We start from the raw sequence: 19,527 nt of genomic DNA, 5'->3' as shown, positions 1-19,527 counted from the left end.
CACACTGGCTGTCAAAGTATTCAAACAGCTAGTTTCTAAATGAGAGCGTGAGTAACATATAAAGACCACAGTTCCTTTCCGTTGGAGTTCCTCACCTTCAGGGAATCCACCCCTAATCCTTAGCTGGTAATCTCAATTCATTATGTGCCAATGGGGCATACTGACTCAGAATTTAACACAAAATTTTATAGCAGTTCCTTCTGAATTCTAGGGAGCAAACTTTCTAATTGTCTAATCAGAAATTCCTATTGTTGGAATAAAAGCTCACTACTCAACATAAAAGTGTTTCTAATGTGGACTCACCCCATCAAAAAATTTATGTGTTATTTCATAATTTTATCTATGCAACACAGACAATTATTTCCTTTGATCACCTGAATATGGAGACACTAAGTAAACCACTGGCTTAAATTCATTAATGCCTGGCTTCTGAAGTGCTGAGTGGTTTTCAAGCTGTAAAATGGGCCTGCTTAAGTTTAAAATCATCATGCTTCTATGACTACATTTATATCCCAGAATATTATAGTTTTAAATCACTGCAATGATTTAAACAAATTCAAACTATATTATGAACTAACATAATAAACAAAGCTAACCAAGTAAAACCTACAGGTGCCTTAAATACTATGAGCAAGGCAGAAAATGAAAACAATCATGTCTGACAACACGTTGGCTCAGAAACAATGCTAGACTAATATAAATCAGAAATGTGTTTCCACAGAGACACTTAACTTACTAAATATTAATAGAAATACACTCCACTACTTATTTTTTCCACTTAATCATTTCCAAATAAAATTTAGTAATAGCTCTCTTCAAGAAAATTAGAGATACCAAGGGAACATTTCATGCAAAGATGGGCTTGATAAAGCACAGAAATGGTATGGACCTAACAGAAGCAGAAGATATTAAGAAGAGGTGCCAAGAATACACAGAAGAACTGTACAAAAAAGATCTTCACAACCAAGATAATCACGATGGTGTGATCACTCACCTAGAGCCAGACATCCTGGAATGTGAAGTCAAGTGGGCCTTAGAAAGCATCACTATGAACAAAGCTAGTGGAGGTGATGGAATTCCAGTTGAGCTATTTCAAATCCTGAAAGATGATGCTGTGAAAGTGCTGCACTCAATATGACAGCAAATTTGGAAAACTCAGCAGTGGCCACAGGACTGGAAAAGGTCAGTTTTCATTCCAATCCCAAAGAAAGGCAATGCCAAAGAATGCTCAAACTACTGCACAATTGCACTCATCTCACACGCAAGTTAAGTAATGCTCACAATTCTCCAAGCCAGGCTTTAGCAATATGTGAACTGTGAACTTCCAGATGTTCAATCTGGTTTTAGAAAAGGCAGAGGAACCAGAGATCAAACTGCTAACATCTGCTAGATCATGGAAAAAGCAAGAGAGTTCCAGAAAAACATCTACTTCTGCTTTATTGACTATGCCAAAGCCTTTGACTGTGTGGATCACAATAAACTGTGGAAAATTCTGAAAGACATGGGCATACCAGACCACCTGACCTGCCTCTTGAGAAACCTGTATGCAGGTCAGGAAGCAACAGTTAGAACTGGACATGGAACAACAGACTGGTTCCAAATAGGAAAAGGAGTACGTCAAGGCTGTATATTGTCCCCCTGTTTATTTAATTTATATGCAGAGTACATCATGAGAAATGCTGGGCTGGAAGAAACACAAGCTGGAATCAAGATTGCTGGCAGAAATATCAATAACCTCAGATATGCAGATGACACCACCCTTATGGCAGAAAGTGACGAGGAACTAAAAAGCCTCTTGATGAAAGTGAAAGAGGAGAGTGTAAAAGTTGGCTTAAAGCTCAACATTCAGAAAATGAAGATCATGGCATCTGCCCATCACATCATGGGAAATAGATGGGGAAACAGTGGAAACAGTGTCAGACTTTATTTTGGGGGGCTCCAAAATCACTGCAGATGGTGACTGCAGCCTTGAAATTAAAAGACGCTTACTCCTTGGAAGAAAAGTTATGACCAACCTAGATAGCATATTCAAAAGCAGAGACGTTACTTTGCCAACAAAGGTCTGTCTAGTCAAGGCTATGGTTTTTCCAGTAGTCATGTATGGATGTGAGAGCTGGACTGTGAAGAAAGCTGAGCACCGAAGAATTGATGCTTTTGAACTGTGGTGTTGGAGAAGACTCTTGAGAGGACACTGGACTGCAAGGAGGTCCAAACCAGTCCATCCTAAAGGAGATCAGCCCTGGGTGTTCTTTGGAAGGAATGATGCTAAAGCTGAAACTCCAATACTTTGGCTACCTCATGCGAAGAGTTGACTCATTGGAAGAGACTTTGATGCTGGGAGGGATTGGGGGCAGGAGGAGAAGGGGACAACAGCGGATGAGACGGCTGGATGGCATCACCAACTCGATGGACGTGAGTTTGGGTGGACTCCGGGAGTTGGTGATGGACAGGGAGGCGGGCCGTGCTGCAGTTCATGGGGTCACAAAGAGTCGGACACGACTGAGCGACGGAATTGAACTGAACTAAAGCAATAGCTACATACAAGATATTTAATCTAATCTAACTAGAACCTCTAAGTGTCTAGTTAAAATCTTCTTTCTGAAATGTCACGTATTTTACTAATTTTACCTCTAGGCTGGAAATGATACTGTTACGAATAAATGATCAAATGCACCTGTAGAAATGGAAAGCCCTACTTTGGCAGCCATCACTCACGGGGACAGTGTCAGGCACGTCACTGGGCAGCACAGGTTGTCAGCAGAGGCGACAGGCAGCACACGGACAAAGAGCAGCGCGGGTTAGGGCCAAAGCCCCAGTCACTGCCTCCCAAGATCAGAAAGAGCAGCGCGGGTAAAGGCCAAAGCCCCAGTCACTGCCTCCCAAGATCAGAAAGAGCAGCGCGGGTTAGGGCCAAAGCCCCAGTCACTGCCTCCCAAGATCAGAAAGAGCAGCGCGGGTTAGGGCCAAAGCCCCAGTCACTGCCTCCCAAGATCAGAAAGAGCAGCGCGGGTTAGGGCCAAAGCCCCAGTCACTGCCTCCCAAGATCAGAAAGAGCAGCGCGGGTTAGGGCCAAAGCCCCAGTCACTGCCTCCCAAGATCAGAAAGAGCAGCGCGGGTAAAGGCCAAAGCCCCAGTCACTGCCTCCCAAGATCAGAAAGAGCAGCGCGGGTTAGGGCCAAAGCCCCAGTCACTGCCTCCCAAGATCAGAAAGAGCAGCGCGGGTTAGGGCCAAAGCCCCAGTCACTGCCTCCCAAGATCAGAAAGAGCAGCGCGGGTTAGGGCCAAAGCCCCAGTCACTGCCTCCCAAGATCAGAAAGAGCAGCGCGGGTAAAGGCCAAAGCCCCAGTCACTGCCTCCCAAGATCAGAAAGAGCAGCGCGGGTTAGGGCCAAAGCCCCAGTCACTGCCTCCCAAGATCAGAAAGAGCAGCGCGGGTAAAGGGCCAAAGCCCCAGTCACTGCCTCCCAAGATCAGAAAGAGCAGCGCGGGTTAGGGCCAAAGCCCCAGTCACTGCCTCCCAAGATCAGAAAGAGCAGCGCGGGTTAGGGCCAAAGCCCCAGTCACTGCCTCCCAAGATCAGAAAGAGCAGCGCGGGTTAGGGCCAAAGCCCCAGTCACTGCCTCCCAAGATCAGAAAGAGCAGCGCGGGTAAAGGCCAAAGCCCCAGTCACTGCCTCCCAAGATCAGAAAGAGCAGCGCGGGTAAAGGCCAAAGCCCCAGTCACTGCCTCCCAAGATCAGATTTTCTTTCACAAACTATTCCTGACACAGAGCAAAATGTCTTCGAATGAAATGTATTCAGAAGAAAACAAGCCAATGTACCACTTTCTCTCTGGCACCTGAGACGACATACAGGGCAGTCAACACATTTTCTAACCAAGGGGATTTCCTTGGAGGGAAGGTTCTGGAACAGAAATGTGGGATCTGAGGTCTCTCTCTCTAGCTACCACAAAGACAACGAGAACAGCTAGGACTAAGCAGGAAGAGAGAAGGCAAGAGCCAGCAGTAAAGTGGAATAAGACAAGGCAAACAGCCTTTCTCTACGTTCTTGGCTGACATGTGGTTTGTGCCTAGATTCCCTGGCCCTGCAGCATAATCAACCCACTGCCAGAAAAAATGGCTTTTTGACAACTGTCCCCTCGGAGTTTTCTTCCCTTGCCCATGTAACTTCCAGAAATTCCTGAATCTCTTGCACAGCAAGGAAGGAGGCTTAAGAGTGGAAACTCTTTTTATTTTTTAGAAATAAAGTCAGTAACAACTTACTCAAGAACAACAAACAGCTTGACACTAGACAGCAGGTCTCTGGCTTGGTCTACCGTAACACTGAGGTATCCCACCTTCAGAGCCTTTGGGTGACACGGCACTGGCACTGCACTGCAGTTACTGAGGCCTGCCTTTCTTCTCTTGGCCGCCTACCTATTATTTCTCCTGGACAAAGGGTAACATTTGTTCAGCAAGTATTTACTGAGCATCTACCGTGTGCCAATCACCATATATCATGGCAAAGGAAAAAAGGGGAAGACGAGCAAAGGTGGTCCCTGGCCTCACTGAGCTTCAGTTCAGTTCAGTTCAGTCGCTCAGTCGTGTCCGACTCTTTGCAACTCCATGAAGCGCAGCACGCCACACCTCCCTGTCCATCAGCAACTCCCGGAGTTTACCCAAATTCATGTCCGTTGAGTCAGTGATGCCATCCAACCATCCATCTCATTCTCTGTCATCCCCTTCTCCTCCAGCCCTCAATCTTTCCCAGCATCAGGGTCTTTTCAAATGAGTCAACTCTTCGCATCAGGTGGCCAAAGTATTGGAGTCTCAGCTTCAACATCAGTCCTTCCAATGAACAACCAGGACTGATCTCCTTTAGGATGGACTGGTTGGATCTCCTTACAGTCCAAGGGACACTCAAGAGTCTTCTCAAACATCACAGTTCAAAAGTATCAATTCCTCAGCTCTCAGCTTGCTTTATAGTCCAACTCTCACATCCACACATGACTACTGGCAAAACCACAACCTTAACTAGACGGACCTTTGTTGGCAAAGTAATGTCTCTGCTTTTTAATATGCTATCTAGGTTGGTCATAACTTTCCTTCCAAGGAGTAAGCATCTTTTAATCTCATTGAGCTTACATTCTATTATGTGCATAATAAGCCTGTGTAAAAATTCAAGGTATGTAGAAACAGACAATGTAGAAAGTAAACATCTACTATAGTCAACTATAACTGACCATTTGGTATAGACTATTTCAAATAATCTTCTGCGTATGTATAAGAACAATACTTACCCATATTTTGTAATGGGGTCATACTATCTGATCAGTTTTTCTACTTCCTCCCCTTTAACAATCCATCTTGAGGTCTTTCCATTACATTCTTTTTAAGATATGTTTCCACCTTTCAGGGCTTCCCTTGTAGCTCAGCTGGTAAAGAATCCGCCTGCAATGCAGGAGACCTGGTTCGATCTCTGGGTTGGGAAGATCCCCTCGAGAAGGGAAAGGCTACCCACTCTAGTATTCTGGCCTGATGAATTCCAAGGACTGTATAGTCCATGGGGTCACAAAAAGTCAGAAACGACTGAGCGACTTTCACTTTTCCACCTTTCAAGAGAATCCTTTGTAACATTCCCCACTTTAACTATTGTGATCCCCCATGTAGGACTCTTTAGGGACTTGAGAGAAGGCTGGAAAAGTCCACATAAGGCCGCCTTCCCCCGGGGACTTACCCCAGTGAATGCACAAAGGCTCTACCTCTGGAACTGACTGCACTGTCTTGTTTCCTCCCCAGAGCTGGGTCTCAGCTTTGGATTCTATCCTTGCTTTGTGCCTACAATCTCTAAGATGACAAAACAGAGGCTTCTTGGACTCTCTCTTTATTATGCTTTTTCTTCACAGCTATTCACACCAAAATCATACTGAATCCACTGATAATTAAAAATTAGTATCTAAAAATATGGCCCTTTCCTTTCAGTGGATATCTAACTTTAAATTGTCCGTAGATGTCCTAAAATGGGGCTTCCCAGGTGGCCTCGGGGTAAAGAATCGCCTGCCAATGCAGGAGACTCAGGAGATATGGATTCCATCCAGGGTCAGAAGGTCCCCCGGAGAAGGAAATGGCAACCTGCTCCAGTATTCTTGCTTGGCGGGCTGCATTCCATGGACTTGCAAAGTTGGACACAAATGAGTGCGTGCGCACATCTTAAAATGTGGGGAAATGAAAAATTGGAAGTAGTGTAAATTGTCTGTTGTTTGTCCCCAAACAGCAAGACCACACTAAGGAGTCTTCTATAAGGCAGAGGTTACACAACAATTTAAATCACTGGCATCTGGAGACAAGATTAAGTTCAGACTGAGAACTGCTTAGTCAAACCACCTGGGCCATCTGTGCCACCAGCCAAGTCCCATCAAGGAAGAAAGTTGGCTGCTCTTAGCTTTTGCTATCTTTGTCCCTCATAAGAAAAACATAAAATCACAAAACATAAACACAAGATTTATAATGGCTAGAAAGTGGAATGAAGGCCAGTGACATTCTGCTCGCCCACCAGCTTAGATTAGAAAGAGATGAGTCACCAAGACTCATGTCACAGCCTACTAAAACACAATACTGATCAATATAGTCGCTGATGGACCAGGACAGTATAAAGCCTGTTTATCAACTATGTTATCATCAATCTATATGCTCCCAAAATATTTCCCTAAGACCCAGAAGTGGTAATATAAGTTAGTTCCTGGTATGAATGTAAATTAAACACTCCTCTGTGTAAGTGAATGGGTTAGAATTTCTTAGAGAGCTCCTCTACCCCTTCAAACCCCTACCCTCCCCCACCCCCGCCACCCCACCACCACACCTTTGCTGAGGCAGGGCTACCAAACTTGCTTAGTGATTACTAGAAAAGTCCTAATAAACGTTCTCTACCTTTCCCCCGAGGCTCTTAAGTCTCCAACTATGCGGAACTGTATGAACAAACTAAGTTATAACATTTTGGTATGCCCGAAATAGCCAAATGAATTTAGAGAAGAAAAAAAAAAGAGTGACTATTCAATAAATTACAGCATTCCCCAGATTTCCATTTTCCCCTGAAGAAAAGCTACCCCCACTTCTGCCCTCAGAACCTACCATGATGGCCATGCCCATGCCTCAGACTTCTCAAGCAGTCACGGTGGCCTTTCCCCAGGGTTGAGTTTTACATCCCCTATCTTACGTTTCCCAATTTGAGGCTCTCGGGTCTGCTCTGTCAACGTAGGCCTAGCCCAGGTTTATTCCTAAAGAGCAAATTCCCTGCTAGGGGGCTCCAGGGTGTCTGAACTAGACTAACTCCCACAGAGTCCTAATGAGAGCTGCATTCTTAGAGATCCTATAAATTTTCAGAGGTACCAGCGGATGGCCACCGTCTGTTCAGAAATAAATATACCCCTGTGTCTTTGGCAAGAGCATGAATTTTTAAAATTCTTAAAACAGCACCTCTCTAGAAGAAAGGAAAATTAAACAAATTCTAAAATTCTAAGCATTTCTTCTATACATTTTAGCCAAAAGAGCACAAAATTTAGCTCTGGTGCCAACCCTTGTGCCAACTTTAGATGTATATATATTTGAAACAAACAAAAACACAAGAATTTGTAAAAAAAATTTAAAAACCAGAACAATAAAGTAGGTTGGTATAACTTTTTTTTAAGCAGCACATTACTAACAGCAAAGGCAGAAGTCATGAAACTTTGGTTCTGGTCCTTGTAACTGTCCCTCCAGCTGGTTACTGCTAAGTCACTTCAGTCGTGTCCGACTCTGTGCAACCCCATAGATGGCAGCCCACCTGGCTCCTCTGTCCCTGGGATTTTCCAGGCAAGAACACTGGAGTGGGCTGCCATGTCCTTCTCCAATGCATGAAAGTGACAAGTGAAAGTGAAGTCGCTCAATCGTGTCCTAATCTTAGCGACCCCATGAACTGCAGCCTTCCAGGCTCCTCCATCCATGGGATTTTCCAGGCAAGAGTACTAGAGTGGGGTGCCATTGCCTTCTCCAAGCTGGTTACTAGGACTAGTCATTTAATTTTCCAGGACTTGTTTACTTCACTGATGAAACGACAGGGCTGGGGAGGCTGCTCTAAATATCTCTGCAACATTCTAAATTCTACTCAGTTTCATTAAAAGCATCCCTTCTAGGCAAAGTGTGGATACTTTTCCTTTATGACTCTTCACACCAAACATTATGCAACTACGTTAAAGAGTTGATATCTTACTAAGAGTAAGTATGAGAACCAAGAAAGATTCATCTGTCTTGAACACAAAAACAAAGAAAGAAAAAGGGGGACGGAAATAAAACAAAGAGACTCCTACTTCAACATTTCTACAGAATATGGATCACTTTACATTTTGGACCCAGTTTTAAATTCTCTCCCTTAACCAGGAAACTGAAACAAGTAACAAATCCCAAAGAAACCCCACAATCTTGGGCTGTGTTTGAGAGGAAGCATTGTGCCAAGTACAAACAAAAGTGCTGGCTCTTCTGCTTGCGGGCCCTGAAACTACAGGAAAGCAGCTCAGGTGTTACACCCAGACCTACTAGACCTCAGGTCACGGAATGATCATACAGACTGCCACGGAATATGCCACATCAAGTGAAAACCAAGGTTAGGCTAGGTTGGGAAAATGATTCCAATATAATTTAGGTGAAAAATCAGGACGAAAAAAACTACACAAACGCTATGGCCACATCTATATAAATTCAGCTGATGAAAATATGACAAAAATTTAAGTGATTTGTGTCATATATCTCCTTTTTTCCACCTAAATTTTCTATAATTTTTTGCATGCTTAAAAAAACTGACCACTGGAGGAAAAAATTGAGCAAACCTCAGTCTAATTTACATGATTCCTTTTTAATCTGCCAGCACGTAGTTAAAATAACTGATCTTTCTCATTGCTTTTTTGTTTATATATCGAATTTTTTCCATGTCAAAATTAAAAATATTTTTGGCTACCAACATTATAAGTCTGTTTCTAAATAACTTGGGTAAAGAATTCAGAAATCAAGCTGGCAGAAATTGGGTCATTTTGTAAGATACTTATTTCTCAAATCAAAAGATGCTTTAGCAAGTTCCCAAACTTTTCCTGGAAAGTGGCCTACAAGCAATGCTTACTGCCAAGTTCCTCACCTTCCCCAACCTGAGCAACCTACCAGCATGCTTTTTAGTTGCTGGCTAGGAAGATCTTTGGCTTTGTAGGCAAGAGAGTTTCTGTCACAACTACTCAACTCTGCCACCATAAACCAGCCACAGACACTACACAAATGGATGAGTGTGGCTACGTTTCAATAAAACTTACTTTATTTTTTATTTATTTTTTTTTCTCTTTCCCCCCCACCCCTCCCACCTCCCTCCCCACAACATCTCTCTGGGTCATGCCCATGCACCAGCCCCAAGCATGTTGCACCCTGCGTCAGACATAGACTGGCGATTCAATTCTTACATGATAGTATACAAAAACAGGCAGTGGGCCAGCTTTGGCCTGTGTGCAGTCATTTGTCAGTCTGTGGTATACAGCACTCTAGAGAACATCCTTGGAGTTTGGAGAGACAATGAAAAGACCCGAAGGACTGCTTGCTCCTTCACAGGGAATGACCATCAGATCTTACTTTGACAGCCATACCAATCTTTAAGACTTCTCTTTGAAAGTGGTATATTAATGAATTCCCCCTGCAAAGACAATGAATTGGTTCCTCAAATATAGCAGTTTTCAACCATGAATTGAGACACACATAGCTATGTGGAATGTGTTGCATTTATTAATACTACAACACTGGTTTTCAAGTGATTTTTTAAAAATTTACAAAAGGGACAATCAGTCTCATCCCTCTTATCCCTCTAGCCAGCCTGGACCTGTACACAGCCCTGGATGTACCTGGAAGAGTGAAGAACTCATGTACAAACTGTTGAAGAGACTTCAAGCCCAGCCTTTTCCATCTAAAGATAACAAATCCACTCTCTGGCTAACAGCTCAAACATGTCAGGTTTGGATCCGTTAAGAGTCTTAATATTCATCAAAACATATATGAAGTCAAGCAAGTTATATTTTCCTTTCATAAACTTTCACTGTTATCACAGAAAAACTTGAAAATGCATGAAAGATGAAATAAAAACTAAAAGACCCAATACTATCAAGGAGAAATTACTATTATTGTTTTGGCTCCTTTCTTGTCAAACCCTTTCTCTGTGTATATCAGAAAAACAATGCTTTCAGTAAGATTCCTCTCTACTTTCTTCATGAAGTATTATATTATAAGCACTATCCTATATTTCTAACTGTCTCAAAATATGATTTTTAACATCTGTATTAAAAATCCATCAAATAGATGGACTATAAGTATTTAAGTTTCTCACCTATTGTTGGATATTTACATCATCTATTTTTTATAATATTACATGAAAAGTTGAAAATAATCCCATGGAAGCTTATGAAACTATTTAATATTTTATATTTATGTATTTGACAGCAGGTATACTCGGAGGAATTGGGGGCAGGAGGAGAAGGGGATGATAGAGGATGAGATGGCTAGAAGGCATCACTGACTCGATGGACATGAGTTTGAGTGAACTCCGGGAGTTGGTGATGGACAGGGAGGCCTGGTGTGCTGTGATTCATGGGGTCGCAGAGTCGGACACAACTCAGCAACTGAACTGAACTGATTCCCTAAAACAGAGTAATACTCTGGAGCCCTTCAGATCAAGGCACATCAGAATACACATCAGTGACCACAGGAAGAGGTATATACCCCAGGAGCAGCTCAGGAGCACTGGACCCACGACTGGAAAACGGGCCATCTGAGTTCTTGAAATTCTTTATTAAAGGCAGATGAGGTAGTAGAGATCACCGACATGACAAGTTGGGCCCAAGTGAGATGGTATCACAGAACTGAGCCTTGATTGCTCTCTCTGTAACACCCAACAGAGGAAAATTGTTTTGACTTGACTGCTATTATTAAAATTGTGCAGGAGAGAGGATGTTAAAAAGCTGGTGGCAGATGTTTCATTTATAGCATATAGTAAATTTGTTAGATATTCACTTTGACATAGAAGGTCAACTAATTGGTCTTTTTCCCCTGAGCAAATGAAAGACAGCTATCTGCTGAGTATTTTCTCCGCAGGGCACGATGGGGCAGAATGTAAAAAAAAAAACACATGTGAATGTCAGCCTGGTAACAGCAGCAGCATGGTATGTTTCCAATAGTGGCCAAGGGTTATGAAACCTCTAGAGCCTTAAGGAGTAGAATCCACCTGTATTTCCCTTTATCTAGCTGCCAATCAGAAAACTAAAACAAATTATTAATCTAATTCATATAATTTACAATACTAGAAACTTTCCCACATAAATGATCTGCTCTGAAACAAGCCAAACAGGAACATGAGATAACTTAGAGGAGAGAAGGAGTCACAGCAGCCCTCTTGAGCTATGTACTTTTTGAAAGGTCCATGAAATAATGCCATTTACAATAATATGGATGGATATAGAGATTATTACGCTAAGCGAAGTTAGAGAAAGACAAATACCATATGATTTCATTTATATGTGGAATCTAAAATATGGCAAAATGAATTTATTTGCAAAACAGAAAAAGACACATAGACACAGAAAACAAACTTACAGTAATCAAAGAGGAAAGGGGGTAGGGGGATAAATTAGGAGCTTGGGATTAGCAGACACCAACTACTACACATAAAATAGATAAACAACAAAGTTTTACTGTATAGCACAGAGGACTATATTCAATATCCTATAATAAACCATAATGGAAAAGAATATGAAAAAAAATGTAGAGATATATGTATAACTAAATCACTTAGCTGTATACCAGAACCTAACACAATACTGTAAATCAATTATACTCCAATTTTAAAAAATACTAAAGAGAGAAAAAAAATATAAAAGCTCCACTTCAGATCTCAGTTTCCAAATTGAAAGATATGAAGTACAAGACTCTTGAAAGTCCCTTGGACTGCAAGGGGATCAAACCAGTCAATACTAAAGGAATCAGTCCTGAATATTCATTGGAAGGACTGAGGCTGAAGCTTCAATACTCTGGCCACCTGATGCAAAAAACTGACTCATTAGAAAAGACCTTGACACTGGGAAAGATTGAGGGCAGGAGGAGAAGGAGATGACAGAGGATGAGGTGGTTGGATGGCATCACCAACTCGATGGACATGAGTTTGAACGAGCTCCAGGAGTTGGCGATGGACAGGGAAGCCTGGCTTGTTGCAGTCCATGGGGTCGCAGAGTCGGACACAACTAAGCAACTGAACTGACTGATGAAGTAAAAGGAACGTATGTGTATTTTATAAAATATATAAAACACAGCAAAATTAAGTCTGAGCCAATCAAGGTAATACAACAACGTTCATCTTTAACTTAAACATGGGAAAAGGAACATTTCTAATTAAAATCTGTATCTAACACTGAACAGTTGACCCTTGAACAATATGCAGATTAAGCCCACTATAATTTATAGTGGGCCCTCCATATCCATGGCTCCTCCACATCCACAAACTCAGCCAACTAGGGGCTATGCAGTACTGCCATATTTACTACTGAAAAACACGTGTAAGTGTTCCCACGCAGTTCAAACCCGTGTTCTTCAAGGATTAACTGCATTTACCTATGGAATTTTTAGAAAGATTATTTTTTGTACCTGTCTGACAAAGATTTACACGAACAGGCCACAAACTCTTCTTTTCGTGTCTATGCCACATGATCTTTGGATATGCAAATTGAAAAAAGACTAAAGATACGCCTCTCAAAACCACAAGAAAAATCAAGTCGTGTGTAAATTTGTCAAATGTGGGAAGTAACCACTATCACCTCACACTGAGCACACTGGGAAGAGCTTTAGTCAATGCTTCTGGATGGTGCGGGAGACCAACAGACCCGTGGGAAAGAAACACTCAGTGTCCAGCACCACAGAGTTAACTGTCACAGAATCTGATCACAAACAACCCCTGCGGCCTACTCAGAAACACGCTTCTCAAGACCCAAGCCAAGCTCACGGGAAGTGCTAAGGACACAGCACACACACTTACCTTACCAGCGCGTCCGGTTTGCTTAGCTGGTTATTAGGAATACAGTTTTCCATTAAGTCCTTGTGTGCACTTGGGCTCTTGCTAGTGCATTTCTGCTTCTTCTCATTTTTACTAGATGAGGAAGGGATGCTCCCATTTGTGGCGCTGTGACTTCGAGGTGAGGAGTTCACAACGCCACTGGCATTTTTGTAGTTTTTTGAGGAAGCAGTGCAGGAGTCCTCTTTCAAGAGATTTTCTGTACTTCCCACAAGATCATTATTTAATCTTTTACTATTGATATGGTTTTCCATATACTCAATTTCTTGTATTTTAGAGTCTACAGGTTGTAGAATATTGTTGTTATTTATTCCAAGGTTGTGTTTTTTGGCATCTTTGTCCTTTTCTTTCCCTTTTTCTCGGTATTCTATCTCTGGCAAAGTTGTAGAGAGTTTTTTGTTGGCTGGGATACCTCCGTTGTGGTGTATGAGGATTGAGGAATCCATATCAGGTAATCCTTTGGCTGCTACAATACCAAAAACAAACCAACAAGCAAAAAAAAACCCACACTGGACTATTTAGTTGTAAAAAACAAAATGGATTGATTCAACAAACAGTGTCATCTACACTTAGAAGCGTATTACATTAAGCTGCCAACTCAATCAGAAGCAAGAACCACACCTCATTATGCTAACTTCAAGAAGCAAAGCTAAATAAATTTGAGAAGCTGCACATTTAGAATATCACCATCATTTCGAAACACCACGTCATTAAAGTTCTGACCTTGAAAAGAATATGAGGATTTTACAATTAAGTCATACCTCATTTATCAGTCAAATCAAACTTGTCTATCACTGGGGTGACAGGACATAGGCAGATCATAATCTTAAAGGCCACATTTAAGAAGATGCTTGGATTAAACAAATTTATTAACTTTACTGAAAAGATAGATTAAATGAAACAAACAAGTGTGATGTTAGCATACAGGGCACCTATCCTTTGTCTTGCCTCTATTGTTAAAGTAATAAGAAGTCTGTTATCATTTACTGGGCCGCTTTACAATGAATTTTCTGTATAGGTCTACATATTCAAACTCGACAAAGTGTACTTGAAGAGATAATTTTGCACCACACCAGAGAACAAGATTTTGTCATGTATCAACTAAAAACAAAAACCAAAGAAAACTAGTATTGCTGTCTGTTCACTTATTGAATTGGTTACATATTCATGAAAGAGGCTGTATTAGAAAAGGTCATTCTAAGATCCATGTTGCCTTATACAAATCATTTAAAATAAGACCTAGCCATGTTTACTCTATTCAGAAGAATTCTGATTTGTAAAACAATTGTGTTTACATCTCTATCTGGCTTACACTTGGCTTGCTATAATTACAAATGCACATAGTTGCATATACTATTGTCACTGAGAATAAATATTTTAAAACCTTCATAACAAATAAAATATTAAAATAGAAAATAAATTGTAAAAGGAAATGAAATAAGTTTTAAAAATAAATATATTTAAAAGCACTTGGTCTTAAGACACTAGGCAGAAAACATCATACATATTCTGTATTTCATGACCAAGTAAAGCAACAGTCCTAAAGAGGGACACCAGAAAACACAAAAAGCCATGGTAATTTCCCAAAGCCCTAGCAACTTTTCTGAAAAAATATTACTGACAAACTAATAACTAACCTATTGAGCCAACAGCTTTAGAGTAAAGACCTACCTTCCTCGGCCTCTTTTTCTTGCTTCTGTAGCATCTGTTGCTCTGGAGGGAGGGCTTGTTGAAGAAGCTGCATGTAAAATTCGTTCTCCTTTTGCACTTCTTTTTGCTTCCTCAACCGCATTTTGTAGCTTACATAACTTTTGAAGCCAAAGCCCAAAGTCACCACTGGGTATCCAATACTAGAAAGAAGACAATTCTGCTAGTAAATGTAAGTTAAGAAAACACGCAACACACGCATCAGGCGCAGGAGGACCCTATGACCGATTCGTCATTACAGATGATGGCAACAGCTGAGCATCCAGTAAACACAACTAACTATGTCTGTTGTGGAAATCAGGCAGCTAGCATGCAGAACAAACCCCTGCGGAACAGCAGGACCGGTGGACCGTAAGAAGCTGCCCACTAGGCCCTGGCAATCTGCAAATACACTCAAGAGGTTACCACAGAGACTGTTGGATACAGTGGCTAAAGTCTTTGATTAACATGGAACCTGCCTCATGCATAGTTAGGACTTAGGGATCTGTATGTTTTTAAGAACTAAAAAGGTAGAGATTTTATGAGTGATCATAAGTAAACACTGCAAGCATTAAAATCAAACACATCATTTGGTTTTCAATACTAGAAGGCAGGGTCAAATCCAGGTGACTCATCTTCTTGCTGCCTGAGAAATGCCTGTCACCAGCTATTCCTGGAAAATTAGTTCATAAACACTCTATCAAACATAAATTAAGAATCATTTAACCAAGTATCTGATATTATCAGAGCAAACATTTGGTTTGAACCAACAAATTAAACCAGCTGTACTTACAACTCTAATCCCTGGGACAAAAAGTTGAAATATTTTCATTAAAGCCATCAATCTAATATTGTTTCAAAGCCTCTGAAAACACTGTCAAAACTTTTCTCAAGCTTCACTAATGCTGTTATTTAGTTGCTATGTCATGTCCGACTCTTTTGAGACCCCACAAACTATACAGCCTGCCAGGCTCCTCTGTCTATGGGTTTTCCAAGCAAGAATACTGCAGTGGGTCGCCATTTTCTTCTCCAGAGGATCTTCCTAACCCAGAGATCGAACCTGCGTCTCCTGCATCTCCTGCATTGCAAGAGGATTCTTCACGGCCACCAGGGAAGTCTCATTAACATTAAAACTTCTAATTTACCAATTATAATTAGTCCAAATGTGATCACACCACAAATTTATAGTGTCAAGTTTATTGACCAAGTCTATTTAATTCACTTGTTTGTAAAGATTTTAAACATATTGGTAACTATTTTTTGGTTGTTGATTCCTATTTGTTTTGGTTTCTGCCATAAATATTAGCAAAAATTGGTGTATTTAAAAGATTAAACATACATTAAGTGGTGATTTCTACAATAGGTATAAACAAAAATCAAGCTTAACATACATTAAGTGGTGATTTCTACAATAGGTATAAACAAAAATCAAGCTTATTTTAAAAAATGTTTCATGGTTTAAGGTTAAAAATAATAGTCCTTAAAAATTATTAATAATATTATCTTGCTTTTGTAAACATGCAAAGGAAATTTTAAAATCATTTAATCTGCATGAAATAGTCATATATTTCATCAAGGCTTTTTGGAATCATTATCTGATTACAATAAAAACAGGTAACAAGTATCAGACACCTATGTACATGGACCTAATTAAACACTTTACATACATCACCTCATTTCATCTTTCCCATGACACCCCATGAGACAGCTTCCCAATATAAACGTAAGAGAACTAAGGCTTAGAGAGAGTGACATGTCCAAAGCACAAAGCTGTTAGGGGGCACAGCTGGGATTCAAACACTCATCTCCCTGACTAGAGGGCTCATGTTCTTTACCACACCATGTTATGCTGTCTTCTGAATTCATATAATATCTCTAAGAAAAAATTTACAATTAAATTTACCATTCTACATTGAAAACACTTAACTGGACTACAGATTAAGAATATACATAATACTCACCAGTGAGCAGCAAATGGGCGACAAAGGTCTACATGAAAATTTTTGAGATCTTTAAATCTAATTGCTGCTTCAATATAAACAAAGAGTATCCAGAGGGATACTGTGGGCAAACACACTCCCCTTTCTGTGGGAAAGCAGCAGAGAGACAAGCATCAATGACACATTAACTAATATAACAGATGGGTTGTTTGGGAGACTGGTTCAACTACAGTAACTTTCATTTAAGATTTTGAACTAATTAAAAAGCAATTTGATCCAAGTTGAAAGCTTTCATATGACAAAACATGCTATGGAATCACCGACAAAAATAAAAACTAGTATTCTGGCAGAAAATATTTACAACATATGTAAAACAAAGAAATCATAGCCCTAGCATACAAAGACCTCCTACAAATCAATAAAAAAGGCAACTGAAGAAAAAATTTGGAAGTTATAAAAGAAAAAATAGTGTGTGTGTGCGCGCGCTCAGTGACTCAGTTATAGACAGTTAAAAAACATGTGAAAAGATGTCAACTTCTCTACTGATTAGGGAGATAAAAATTTTTTAGTGAGACTTAATTATTTTAACCTATCAGATAAAGCCAAAATTTTAAAGATGGGTAATAGTACAGGGAAGATGTGTGAATGGCTTCCCTCTCATTCTTAGTAAGAATATAAATTGGGATAACTTTCTTATAAGGCAAATTGGCAGTATAATGAAAAATACTTATACCTTTGACCCAGAAATTCCAATTCCAGAAATGTACCCTATAGACATATAAAAGAGCCCTGGGATCAATGTATAAGAATGCTCAATGTATTATTTGCAATAGCAAAAACTAGAATTTAGAATTAACTTAAGTGCCTATCAATAGGAACTGCTGAATTATAATAAATCTATATAATGAAATATGATACAACTTTTCAAAAGGATGAAGATCTGTATTATCATAGAATGATATGTAAAAAAAAACAATTTTTGAAGAATGAATTACAGCACTAAGAAACGTTTCTGACATTCAAGTATTATTCAAAAAAGTTTTTTTTCTTAACTACAAGCTCATATTCCTTTTGTAATTAAAAGCAATTTTCAACAGAGGAAAAAGCAATTTGCAATAGAATAAACAAGACTCAAATAGTCAGATAATTTTCACTGGGTTTTAGAATCAAAGTCTGTAGGCTAGGTCCATCCATGTCAGGACACGACTAATAATGGGATATTTTATGAAGATGGAACACAAAGACATGAGACCTATAACTCTGGAAAGATCCCCTTTGAGAGTGTATAAAGCAAGCCAGTTACAGAAGAGACAAATGGAGGGAAAACTCAGTGACCTGAAGAATTAGATGGCTTCTTTCTAAGACTCTTTGGAATGGATGAAACAAAAGAAAAATTACAGAAAAATTAGTCCCAAAGATTAGTCCCACTTAGTCCAACTTCCTCATTTTATGGAAGAGTAAAGTGAGGCCCAGAGTTTATAGAAACTGTGTCCAAATTCACAGAAACAATATTGAATCTGCTTCTAAGGAGAATTCAAGTCCCCACAGACCTAGTCCATAAGATAAGAAGACAGGCAAAGTCCTGTGAAGACAGCTAGTGGTTTCAACCATTCTTACAGATTTAATAAACCCAAAGAGGGTATTTTTGCAAGGTAGGAAAACAAAAGTCAATCCTTAGGATTATCCATTTTCAAATTCATTTTAAAATACATTTTAAAAAATTTACATTCTGTAAATATCTAATTTCTACATTAATTTCTAAAGTTATCATAAACAAAATTAGCATATTACAGGAAAAACAGAAAAATTTGGACAAATTACTCATATTTCTACATCTAAATAAATAAAACCACACTGAAAATATTTTTGAACTATTTTAATAGTTACGTTGTACATACAGTTTTATATCCTGTTTTCTCCCTCTTAACAAGGAAAAAATTAGTGACATAATATTTTCAGGCTTTTGTGGCAATATATATAGTTTCATCAACCATTCCTAACATTCTTTTTTAAAATGTTAAATTTTAACAACGAAAGAGAAATTAATTCCAACGTATAAATATTGCACTCATATTTACAGGGCCTAATAAGAACACAGGGTTTGTTCTGTTTGCTTGCTAACCACTCCAAATTAAAACGCACTTCATAACTTAGGTATTCCAACATGCATTTCTGAGCCTAGAGCTAAAGAGAGACCAATATCATTTATTATATTAGCTTCATTGCTGCCTTGTGGGTCACCCACTGAATTCCAATAAGTTCTAATAATATTTACATGAGTAGCTTTTTCTCAACTAATAAGACACTATTAAAGCAACTTAGAAAATCATTATAGTTCATCAGAGTCACAGATTATTTGAGCTGGAAGGTTCCCTTAATTATTATCTAGATCACTCCACCCTCATATGACAGAAAAGAAGCTGAGACCTAGAGAGAATAAGTGTAAATGGCAACTCACTCGAAGCTGAGGCCCAGGACAAGAAAATACAAGTAAAACCTGGTATATAGAAAAATCACTTTAACTAGAGGAAAGCAGACTAAGGAAGAAGCACGCTAGCTTATAAATTCAGTCAGATACGAGAGAGTGCTAAAGATGGAGAAAACCGTGCTCACAGCAGATACTTTAAAAATACAGCTGAGTCGTGCCTCCTAACATGGGACAACATCATCCTTCTAGCATTTAGAGAAGAGGAGGAATGCTGCTCCAGACAGCTTTTATTAGTTGGTGCTCTTTCAGTGGTCAAAATGCTACAGGTTACAGCTGGGCCTAGGAATCAAGTTTCATGCTGCTTTTGCAGACAAGTGCGACAT

General features: G+C 39.8%; 1 protein-coding gene across 1 annotated transcript in view; it reads right to left on the bottom strand.

Moving 5' to 3' along the window:
• TMEM57 (transmembrane protein 57) overlaps positions 1 to 19,527 on the bottom strand; it is a 69,929-nt gene that overhangs the window by 32,754 nt on the left and 17,648 nt on the right. Inside the window, exons 4-6 of the mRNA XM_018056052.1 lie at positions 16,738 to 16,861; positions 14,762 to 14,940; positions 13,055 to 13,556 (exon numbers count right to left, since the gene is read on the bottom strand). Of these exons, the coding sequence (XP_017911541.1) occupies positions 13,055 to 13,556; positions 14,762 to 14,940; positions 16,738 to 16,861 (805 nt within the window). The remainder of the gene's footprint in view (positions 1 to 13,054; positions 13,557 to 14,761; positions 14,941 to 16,737; positions 16,862 to 19,527) is intronic.

This window comes from Capra hircus, chromosome 2 (genome assembly GCF_001704415.2).
Source record: "Capra hircus breed San Clemente chromosome 2, ASM170441v1, whole genome shotgun sequence".
Classification (NCBI taxonomy): Eukaryota; Metazoa; Chordata; class Mammalia; order Artiodactyla; family Bovidae; genus Capra; species Capra hircus.
This window is presented reverse-complemented; position numbering and strand designations above follow the sequence as displayed.